The 11,572-nt window shown below is 63.5% G+C and overlaps 1 protein-coding gene across 1 annotated transcript in view; it reads left to right on the forward strand.

The window, feature by feature from the left end:
- HDAC4 (histone deacetylase 4) overlaps positions 1-11,572 on the forward strand; it is a 318,469-nt gene that overhangs the window by 270,240 nt on the left and 36,657 nt on the right. Inside the window, exons 18-21 of the mRNA XM_027773229.1 lie at positions 591-696; positions 6,631-6,677; positions 9,611-9,718; positions 11,417-11,472. Coding sequence (XP_027629030.1) covers positions 591-696; positions 6,631-6,677; positions 9,611-9,718; positions 11,417-11,472 — 317 coding nt within the window. The remainder of the gene's footprint in view (positions 1-590; positions 697-6,630; positions 6,678-9,610; positions 9,719-11,416; positions 11,473-11,572) is intronic.

Genomic DNA, 11,572 nt, shown 5'->3' on the forward strand with positions numbered 1-11,572 from the left:
CCGCGGCGACCCCGTGCGCCTGGGATGAGGGCCAGCCGTCACTCTCAAAGGGCCATGATAGCACAGCCCGACAGTGGTAGTCACTTTACTGGGAATTTCCGGGGGAATCTGGAAATAACCCAGGAATCGTGGTGTGAATGCAGGCTGTCCCAAGGGGGCCGGCATGATGGCTCAGCTTTCAGCCTCCTCAGCTTATGGGGGAGGCAGCTCCATGGAGTTAGGGGTTCTGGCTCCCCAAACACGAGCGGAGCGCCTCTTCCTGCCCGCCCTTGGCAGGCCACCTCCATGATCTGCCCAGACCGTGGCAGGAGGAAGGCCCGAGCATCTGGCCACAGTGAGGGGTCACATTACCCTGAGGCTGGAATCTCTTCCAGAGCTTTCCAGAGCCATAATTAAAGTGTACACCCTCCAAAGTAGTATGCGAGCATTTTAAACATTGTGCGGGGTGGGGTTCCCTTTTTCTTTTGCAATAACACAGTAATCTCATCCTTGATATCAAACCGAGTTTCCTCTGGGCAGGTCCAGAGGCAACGACCGTCCGCAGTCACCAAGGCCGCGGTGCCCAGTGTGACTCCGTGTCTCTCCCGCAGTGCATTCGGGGACGCAAGGCCACCCTGGAGGAGCTGCAGACCGTGCACTCAGAGGCCCACACCCTCCTCTACGGCACCAACCCCCTCAACAGGCAGAAACTGGACAGTAAGAAACTTCTAGGTATTTCGAGACCTTCCTTTCCTCCCGTGTTGGCTTCAAAGTTGCCAAGGGGGTGTCTCCAGACCCTGGCCCCTGGCTGGACAGCTGTGGGATACGTATCGCCCCCAGGCTCTGTGCGGCCAGCAGGGCAGGGGCAGCCTTGTCCATGCTGTCCCTGCCCCGTCGTGAGGTGAAGGGGCCAGCAGAGAAGGCCTCACTGAGCTCTGTCAATGAGCCCTTGTTTTTCTACGCGTGCGTGCTGTGAGGCCAGCATGTCCAGGAGGTAGGCTAAGAACTGCTGGTTTGGACGAATCTGGAGTAGATCCTAGAGGTTGTCAGAGCTCCGCTGCCCCCGCATGGCCCGGCCTCACTCCTGTGCTCCGGGGTCGTTTGGTTTCAGCCTTAGGCTCGGCAGGCCATGGCACAGAGCCCCATGGAGAGCACGCCGGCCTCGGGCGTCGGCACTGGGGCAGAAGGGAGGCACTGGCTGCTGGTCCGGCAGCAGCCCCACAGGAGTGGGCGCACGAGAGGCCGTGGCAGAGCCGGGCCCCAGGGCGCTCTGACACCCCTACCGGGAGGTGTGACAGTCCCCGCAAAGGGATCTGCAGCAGGGTCTGTTGGACTCAGGTCAGCTCTGCAGGGCCTGGAGGGCTTTCTGGGCATGGAACCCAGGCCTAGGATGGGGCCCACGGGCTTCTTTTCAGGTCATTTCCTTGCAAGCCCCCCAGCCACCACAAGCCAGATGAGTCACCAGCCATCGGGTTCCTGCCTCAACTCCCTGCCTCTGCCCTTGGGGAGCTAGGTCTGCCTGAAGGAGGCAGCGAGAAGCGCCTGGCAATCACAGGCTCTGGGCTGTGGTCCAAGGCAGGGCAGCTGGGCCTGGCTAGTTTCTGCATCTTGCGGGCCAGACTGCAGAAGGCTGAGGGAGGGAGGAAGGGATCCTCGCAGTGCCAGGCCTGTGCAGGGCACCGAGCCACACGGGCTGCACATGGCATGGCTTCATGCCGTTACTCAGTCTCACGTGCTCATTTTCCCGTTTATCTCTTCGCTCGCTCACCCCTCACCGCCTTCCCCACGCACCTTGGCTCGCCCAGGACGTCCTCAGTCCCAGATGTTACAGGTGCCCGGGGATGGGGGGGAAGGGTGGGGCTGCGGGGACACCGGGCTGGCCAAGGCAGGCTACGCGTGCTGCTTCTGGAGCCCTGCTGTCTGAAGTAAGACGGGCCTTTCCAGAAAACAAGGTGTTCAGCCGGGGGAACAGGTGTGGGCAACTTTGCGGGGCTCCCCAGGCTGAAAGGAAGAGGACTGCTGGCCAGGCCAGGCACCGTGTTGCCCACTTGCCAGACCCAGCACTGCAGAGACGCTGGGCCAGGGCAGGGGCTTGTGCAGAGTTAGACTGGGGCTGGGTTGAGGATGATGGAGGCCTCTGGTCCCTGTGCATGGACCCCATCCCCATGGTCTGCTCTCCTGGAGAAAGGGGCCTTCCGGGTCCTCTTGGACTGTTGCCCGTCTACCCCGCCCTCTGGGCCTGCTGCCTGGGTCCCTCCCCACAGTGGTCCACATTGCCCACCCAGGCATGGGGCAGGCCTGCAGGCCCGAGACCGAGTCCTCCTCGCTAGGTGCCTGTCCCCAGGTGCCCTGACGCACACCCCGAGCTGTGGTGCGGCCGAGGCTCCGCCCCTCACAGCATATCTTACCCCACGTTCACACAGCCACACAGCTAAGTCTGCCTGGCCGCCCTGGTTGAGGCATGCACAGGAGGGGCACATCCCCCAGGACCCCTGGGCCGGGGGCGGTGCTATCCCATGTGAGCAAGGGGCTTACGATGAAGCTCTGCCTGTACTCTGCTGTGCTCCGTGTGCCTAGGCTGTACATGCACCCCAAAAGATGGCCCGTATCTGAGCCATGTGGGGACGCCCGGTACGCAGGCCCCTCCCCGGGGCTTGTGGAGTGGGCTCAGGGAGACGGGCAGAGAGGACGGGGTCTCAGCAGATGAGGAAGCAGCTAGCTGCCAGGCAGGTGTCCTCCACAAGGGCTCATGGCAGCCTAGAGGCGGGGCAGGCAGGGGCACAGTGCAGGCAGAGCCCTACACATCCCAGCAGGACCTGCAGAGCTGTGGCAGGAGGGGCGGAGAGCACCTGCGGAACCCAAGAAAGGGAGTCTGAAGGTCCAGCCAGCCGTGGCCCAGGGTAGGGCGGGGCACGGCGGCAGAAGCAGGCGATTCTCCAGGCCTCAGAGGAAACGCCACCACTTCCCACGTAGCCCTTGGCAGCTGCCGCGGGAGCAGACCTTGGCCAGGAGGCCCCATGCCTTGGGAACTGCTGGGTGATCTCGTGTCTGGGAATCGGCCTGAACAGGGTAGCAGCTCCGTCCACCCCATCCCTTTCTCTGCAGAATGCCAGGCACCTGCACCATCGTCAGCATGTGGAGGCCTGCCTCCGAGGGGCCAGTGGTTGGCCACCCCAAGTCCCAGGGTTGGGCTTCCTGCGGGCATGCTGGGCCCTGGGGCCTGCCCCTCGGCTCACAGCCAGCTGTCTGCGAAGACCCCTCGCTCGCCCCATCAGTTGGCCTCGGTGTTGGAATGGCTTCCCACGCCCTCAGCCCACCCTCCCTGCGGCAGCTTTCAGCACACTTGGGCTTCTCTCACTACCAACCGCGCCGTTGCCCGGCTTGGCGCATGGCCTGTGGCTTCGTGTGCATGTCTGATGCACATCCGTGGCGTCGCGGACCACCCTGTCCCATCTCCTTCCTGCTAGGCTGCATCTTTGCAGGTGTGTACACATGGCTGTGGGCCCTAGTCCGGCCTTCCCCGGCTCCAGAGTTCTGGCTTTAAATTCCGACAGGAGCCCGGCTGCCACCAGCCTGGTGTCGGGCGCAGTCACAGTCGGTGATGGCCTGAGATCCCGCCGACACGACCCGCTGGGCCTGAGCACACTGTGCCGGCTCCCTTCCCCTGGACATCTCCCCACACGGGGAGGCCCCGGAGTTCTCTCCGATGGGATGAATGGCCACACGATGAGCGCGTTGAACTGAGCTGGGAGCTGGGGCAGCTCCGGCCTTCTAGGCTGGGAGTCTGGGCCGTGGCAGCTGAGGCACTGCACGACGGGCCCAGCCTGGCAGCAGCAGAGTGAGGGCCTGGCCTGTAGGGCCCCTCGCGAGCTAGCCCTGCCAGCGATGCCCAGGGGACAGGGCAGGAAGGCTCCACAGAGGAGCAGCAGTGGTTACAAGAGAGGGCTAGGCCCCCTGCCCACTGTGGGCACCAGCACCCAACCTGCTTGAGCAGACAGGCCAGGCTGGTCCTTCCTGGCACGTAACTATGCCCACATCCTAGTCCCCGGGGCCTAGCTCTGAGTGGGCAGGGACTTCTCGGGACTGACGAAACAGGTCCCTGGTGAAAGCTCCGTGCTCTGTGACCCCGGGCCTGGGCTCTGCGTGAGTGCTGGGAAGCGTCGTACCCCTTCCCCACCCTGACCCAGCCTCTGCTGGGGGACGGCGAGCAAGACCCAAGTGTCGGTGCTGGTCCACGTGATCGGTGTGGGCCCCATCGGCCACAGCCGGGAAGAAAGCCAGTCTCGCAGAGCTTTCGTGGCTGCTCCCATGCAGGCACAGTGTGCATCTGTGAGGCCATGTGGTCACTGAGGATGAGCCGTGCGCACCCCCATGCTGCCGAGAGTGGAGCACAGGGCTGGGGAGACCCCGTCAGGCCAGTTTCAGCCCAGCCCTAGGCTGCCGCCCCTCCCCGGGCAGTGAGAAGGAGTGGGTGGGCAGTAGGTGCTAGGACACTGGGCAGCGGCGTCGGCACTTCCTGTGCTCCCGTTCGCACTGTAGCCTTGCTCCACCAGCCTGTGGCCTCCTACACCCCCACAGTCCCATGGCGTCCAGCCAGGCAGGCCCTGTGCAGTGTACCCTCCCTGCACGGCCGGGCCCTTCCACAGACAGGGCCCCGCGTCACCGCAGATGCAGGAGAGCGGGGCAGGCATGGCCCAGCCTCTGGGGAAAGGGTCAGCAGCCCCGTGGCTCCAGCCAGAAGCCTGTCACCGATGTGTTCTGTGTCCCGGGCTCCATGTGGAAGTGTCACCAAGGCCAGGAGAAGCAGGCCCTGGTGCCACTGAGAGCCCAGCATTTCAGATAGCGCACAGGGAGACCCCAGTGGTGCCACGACCCTCGGAAGCCGGGGTCAGCGCTGAGACTGGCAGTCTAGGCTGTACTGACCTGCTGAGAGCGCAGGGCTGGGGCTTGCCGGCCGCTGCCCCCTCAGCTCAGTTCTGGGGGAGCCAGGCAGGAGCAGGCCACGTCGCGAACAGCCCTGTGCCCAGACCTGTTTGGACGCAGCACGCCTCCCTCGAGCACCTCGGATGCTGGGTGAGACTGGAGCAGCTGCCAAGCCCAAGCAGGCGCCCGTGCCCCCCACCCGGCGGTCTCTCTCATCTGCAAGTCTTTTTCCCTCTCTCTGGGAGGTGTCTAGAAGCACGAGCCCTTCTGGAGAGTCTGCCGGAGCCACCCTCCTGCCTCGCACCCCCCTGGCATAGCAGCCCTTCGAGCCTTGGGTTGTGGACACGGCTCTCCTGGGGCGAAGAGGGCGAGCCCTGAGCCTCCAGCCCCCGCAGACCCGTGGCCTCCACAGAGCAGGAGGGCCTGAGCCTCAGGTCTGGGCCCAATGCAGGGCCTGGCTAGGGGACACTGGGACGCACACTTGGTCCTGGTTCACCAGGCACAAGCCCAGTGAACCTCCTCGTGAGTCACCCTCCCCGAGACCGTGAGACTGAGCGTCGCTGTCGTCCACAACAGCATTGCTCGCTGGCCATATCCAGCCATGCATCAGTCATGGCCCCCGTGGATCCAGGCCTGCACCCTTCTGTGGCACCAGCTGGCTGGTGCACAGGCAGCCAGAGCAGGCTAGTGTCTGCGGCAGGCAGGAGTGGGGCCTCTCAGCAGCAGGCAGGGCCCCATGAGGGCCCAAGCTGTGTCCAGGAGCCTGCTGAGCCAAGTGGACCCGGGAGCCTGGGCCTCAGAAGCATCGGCAGGAGCCAGGGCTATGGACAGCGGGGCAGAGACCACCCCCACCCCCGAGGCGGCAGCTGGTCGGTAACCCCACCTGGAGCCAGGGCCATGGTGGAGCCTGGGATACCTCTGTTGGGGCTCTGTTTCAGCCCCCATGGAGGGTGGCCATGCTGTCTTCCCTTCTGGGATGTTGGGCATGCACACACACACACCCAGGGTGATTTCCAGGTGCCTGGGTCCCGACCTCACCGTGGCTGGCCGTGTGGAGTCCCCCGCCCTAGCCCTGACGCCTTTCTTGTCCTCGCAGAAGGCAGGTGGAGGCTGGTGACCTGTATGTCGCCAGCACCGGGTCACACTGAGGGAAGGCACGACCCACCTGGGAGTGCCCATCACAGGGCAGATGGCAGGCAGGAGTGCCATGAGCAGGCAGTGAGGGCGTCACAGCCACTGCGTCCTGGCCAGACCAGAGGGCCGCTGCGCAGTCCTGTGGTTCCTCAGCCGGCTGTGCTCCGGCCCAGCTCCTAGACGGGGGAGGAATGCTTCATCACTCAGACCACGGGGTGTCCACGCTGTGTGCAGGCCTCGGCACTCCTGTTCAGAAGCTAAGCTGCTTCCCTGGCCCAAGGCCAGCATGCTGCGAGAGCCAAGAGACTTGAAAGCATTGGGGCTGCAGGCAGCTCTCCCCAGGAGCCAGGGTCTGGCGTCTCAGAAGTGGGGTTCGCTGTAGAAAGGCCTTTCAGGGGGGCAGAGCACGGCTGGAGGCAGGCACTCACAGCTGTGCATCCCGGCCCCCAGGACTTGGCTGTGCACTGGGTGCTGGAGATGCACCAATGGCCCTTGGTCCGAGGAGGTCATGTGTGTCCCACAGATGCAGAGTGCCCTTGGAGAGCCCGAGCATCTCAGAGCCTCCCTGACCCCTCTTCTCCTCCCCCCCCACAGGCTCGCTGACCTCTGCGTTTGTCAGGCTCCCCTGTGGCGGCGTTGGGGTGAGTATCTCTTTAACGTGCAAGTAAGGCCCTGCTGCTCGGGGCCCAGTGGTCCCAGCAGCTCTCCTGGCCGCCCAAGTCAGTGATTGCTGTCAGGTGTTTTCCATGTGGTCTGGAGGGCGGGGCTGCCCATGTGCGGCTTCAAAGGCCACACGAGCCGTGTTTGATTGCTGAGTCGGGCATGGGCCTGACTCATCCCCATTCCCTGGGGATGGGCCTCTGGCACAGGCAGATCTGGCTGCAGACGGTGGCCGGGATTCCGGGCTGTGGGGCTATGTACCCTGCTCGGGTGGGCGGGCAGTGGCCTTGGGAGCCTGCTGCTTATCCTGCACTCAGCCCCCATCTGAGCTGCCCACGAAGCTCTCAGTGTGGAGGCTGCATTGCACATGGGCCACGCAATGTCGCGGACTTTTCTGGAGCAGGCGTGTCCTAAGTGGACGGGGGAGCACGAGTCAGGCCTTCCCAGTTCGGGCACCCACCCTCCATCTGTGCACGGTGGGCCCGGTCGCCACGATCAAAACCTCGTGGTAGCACGAGGTCCTCCTGGCTGCCTCTGGGCCAGGCTGCCAGCCCCACTGTTCCTCGGCACCGGGGACGGTCACGGGGAGGTGGGCGGAGGCGGCAGGCAGGCAGCTCCAACATAGCCCGGACTGCTGTGCGAGGGTGCGACAGCAGATCACAGGGTGAAGCCGAGGTCTGGATTCCGTTATGGAAATGAAACAGAATTGTTTTCTTCCTGCATCTACAGAAATCGCTGCTTTGAAAATTATCCCATCAGAAAGAGAATAAACGGTGTTTAGTCATCCCACCACCATCCCTCCTGGGTTATTTTATATTGTAAATAGGCTGCAATCTCTTAATTTGGGGCAAATTTTTGGCTAGACTTAAAAAGATTTGGATTTGTACTGCTGTGCAGCCAACAGCCTGTGCAAGGCAGCGTTTAGGGTTCGCCAGTGAAAGCTACGTGCAGGCCCAGACCAGCTGATCAAGCTTCTCCTCCTGAGCGTCCAGTGCAGCCCCGAGGCACCGCAGGCCAACCATCCCGCACTCTCACGGGGCACAAAGGCAAAAGCTGCCCAAGCGGCTAGCAGAGGGCTCTGCTGAGTAGCTGGCCGACACGCCAACCACGGCTGAAGGCAGCGCTCACCCTGACATGCCACAGCTCCCCAGGAGAGCCGCCCTGAGGCCCGTCCCCACCTCCCCCTGCCTTTCCACTCCTCTGCCTGAGGCTCCGCTCCCTGGCTCACGACCACATCATTGTCCTGAGGGAAGCAGGGTCTGTCCAGCTGTACTCTGAGCCAGAGCCTCACCAGGTGTCTCCTGGGCCAGGATGCAGGCCGCCCATGGCGATGGCTGCAGCCGGCACAGCAGGGCGGTCCTGCCTGTCCCAGTGGGGAAGGGTTGCCTGGGGCCCACAGTGGAGCTGGGGCTGGCTGTCCCTCTCTGCAGTGTCCTGCGAGTTCATGAGCCCCTGGGTCATGCAGAAGGGGATCAGCTGGGCCAGCAGCCCTCGGCGTCCCGTGAGCAGGGCGAGAGCTTCAGGCAGGCCAGTGCGGTCCACTGAGCCTGAAGCCCAGCACATCACGGAGGAGGGAGAGCGTCTGAGTAGACAGCCATGGTACCTCTGTCCTCTGTGCAGCCTCGACCTGGCCTGCCCAGGATTGCCACTCCCAGGGCACAAGGCCACCACGGGCTCTCTCCCTGCCATTGACACCGAGGGCTGCTACCATGGGCTTTAGCGAATCCGTTCTGACCAGCCCAGAAGCATCTATCCTTGTGGCCACTTCAGTGAAAGTCGCCATAGTTGTAGGTAGGCCCAAGGCCATTCCTCGGAAGCTGAACGTTAGTGCTTTGGAGAGTGGGCCAAGTGGAGAACATTCTTCTCACGTTGGGAACCATTTAAAGAATGTGGTTCGGTCACAGAAGAGTGATCCTGGCCGAATACCGCATCAGGGATGTCTTCGGCCCTTGGCAGTACCCAGTCACCCAGCGTGGCAAAGCGCCGAGACTGCCTGGAAAGCCCCCACCCTCACCCACGGAATGGCAGTGTCTTCCTGGGCTCGCCGGCCTCATGGTGGGCAGAACCAGGAGTCCTGGGCCGAGGCGGCCTGGGTTGGGGAGGGAGGAGCGAGTGCACTGGGCCTCCTGCCCGGGCTCCGCTCAGCCCTCGGGCTCCATGCTGCTAGGCGTGCTGTGTGCCAGGGCTGAGTGCACTGCCGTGGCTCAGCATCCGGACCCCAGGGAGAGCACCAGTCCCAAGCACGTCTGGCTAAGGGACCAGGTTACACCTAGTACCTTAGAGTGGGGGGGCACACGTGGGGACAGCCTGGCCCCGCCCCTGGCTCCCTCTGAAGACCGCCCTGTAGAGTGGGCTGCCCACGCCCCCTCGTCTTCTTTCCCCGTTAGCCAGAGCTTCTGAGAACACCTGGTGCGCGTGAGTGAGTGCAGGAGCCCAGACACGCGTGGAAACTGCCATACCCATGCTTGTTTGCAGTGGGAACAGCAGAGGGGCAGCGCTGTCTGCCCTGGCGGAGCAGAGCCAGGCGGGGTCCACGCTCCTGGTCTGCGTGCCCACTCTTGCCGGTTCAGTGCTCCCAGGTAGCTCGGCACAGCATGGAGTGGTAACGGGAAGGTTCCTCTGGACCTCCTTTCGCTCACTGTTAGTAACACACTGAGCTTCAGTGGAGCTGAAAAGCAGGGAGAGGGCATAGGCGGCCGGGCGTCACTGTTGCCGCCCGCATACACTGGGCCGCCCGCAGCAGTGTTCTGTTTGGCGAACTCGCTCTGTGCTGCTCCGTTTTGCTCAGCATGTCTGGGTGTGGGCTGTCCTCCGGTAGAGCAGACAGGACCCTGGGTGGTCCTGGGGCTCTTGGGGCTGGGGGGGTGGGTGGCCGCGACGGGGATGCAGCCCTCACTGAAGTGTCGCCCCGCAGGTGGACAGCGACACCATCTGGAACGAGGTGCACTCGTCAGGAGCGGCCCGCCTGGCCGTGGGCTGCGTGGTGGAGCTGGTCTTCAAGGTGGCCACGGGGGAGCTGAAGGTCAGTGAGCCCGGGAGGTGGGGCTCGGCACCGGCCCACCCTGAGTGCCCTTTCAGCACTGCCTTCACCGTTCCCACCTTCGTGAGAACAGAGGGGAAATGAGCCCCGCACAGCTCGCCAGCAGCTCTGTTTACTTGTGCTGTGCCACCGTTTTAGCCACACCAGGGATTCATACTGCACAAACTAGATGTTTCACAAGTGCCAACGTCTGCCCTCGGAGGCGGCAGGCAGGGCCACACATGCCTGCTGCCTCATCCTGAGGTCGGGAGCAGCCCCTGGCCTTGTGGAGCTGAGATGGGAAGGGGAGAAGTATCGTGGATATTCAGTCTTGCACACCAAAATCGAGCCTTGGTGGTCTGTGGAAGGTGAGCTGCAGTGCGGAACCAGAAACCGTGCCCGCGGCCACATCCTCCGTGTCCTCACCCCGATCCTGGCTGGACTCTCATCCGCAAGATGTCCGCGCTGCACGGGTTGGGAAGGCCAGGTGCACTGAGCTGTGTAGACCTCCCAACCCCTGACTCCTTTTGCACTATCAAAAGAGCCACCAATGATTCGAAACCACAAGTGTCCCCCTGCCTCACCAGGACAGCATGTCACGGCCTGGTTGCGCTCCAGCCCCAGGTGGCAGGTGCACGCTTTCCAGACACCCCACCTGCGCGGGAGGCCTGGGCTGTGCAGCCGCCAGTGGTTTTCCCGAGTGCAGCTCCTCCCCGGCGCATACTGTTCCCATGCCTTGACCTCGCCACACCGAGCTTGCACAGGGATCTAGGAAATTTTCCTGCTTCCCCAGCCTATTCCTAGGGAAGCCCCCTCATCCCCGTGTGGTAGCATCACTCTAGCTCCCACCACAGACTTGACACCCTGGTGCCATGGCCGCATTTGCACAGTGGGCGACACGATGGACAAGACAGAGCTTGGGAGCAGGCGCAGACCTCTGAGGGGCCCTGGGCTGCAGGACCTGCGCCTGCACTGTGAGCCCCATGCGGCCGGCGGCAGGGGCAGGAAGGCGGACCCAGTGTCGAGGTCACATAAGGCTGAGGTCCCCGGGTCAGCTTGCCTCTCCACCTCACAGTGCCCTTCCATCCTGATGCTGGTCCCTGTGGCGGGGGGACACAACTGCCCACCGCATGCCGGTCAGCAGCGGCTGGCCTCTAGGGGCTTTAGTGCAGACCTCAACCCCTGCCCTCCCCTGACTCCCAGTCCCGGGGACCCAGCAGTAGTCCCCGGTGCTCTCACTGCAGCTGCAAGAGTGGGGTGCCACAGGCACCCCATAGCGTCAGAGGTTGGGGCACACGGCTGCTTCTGCGTTTCAGGGAGCTGTGGGTTTATGTGGCTTCCACCCCCAGGAACCAGTCTGTGTGATAACAGCGATGTCACAGTAGGCCACAAACCAGCCCCCGTCAGCCCAGAGCCAACAGCCCCTGGCCGGGTGCAGGGGGGCCAGGAGTGCCCTCCCACGGACGGCCCCAGGCCATGTCGGCTGATTTCACCAGGAACTTCTAATAACCAGTCGGTCTCTTTAAAAAGGAGGGTCCTTGCCGCCTTTGAAGGCTCTGCTGGCCCTTCATACCGCCCTGTGTCTGTGGGGCCCAGGTTCCTGGGAAGACCGGGTCCTACTGTGGTTCTGAAAGTCGGTTTGTGGCCACCTCTTGGGTGTAACACATCTTGGTCACTCTGTCCCACCACTGTCACCCGCAGAATGGCTTTGCTGTGGTCCGGCCCCCTGGCCACCATGCCGAGGAGAGCACACCCATGTGAGTAGACGCGCGCCCTGGCAGGCAGTTGGGCTGAGAGGAGGGACGCGGGGCCTCTCCTACAGGGCAGGGCCACCTGAGGGACAGGAGCAGCCGGCCG

This window comes from Tupaia chinensis, unplaced genomic scaffold (genome assembly GCF_000334495.1).
Source record: "Tupaia chinensis unplaced genomic scaffold, TupChi_1.0 Scaffold000332_1, whole genome shotgun sequence".
NCBI lineage: Eukaryota > Metazoa > Chordata > Mammalia > Scandentia > Tupaiidae > Tupaia > Tupaia belangeri.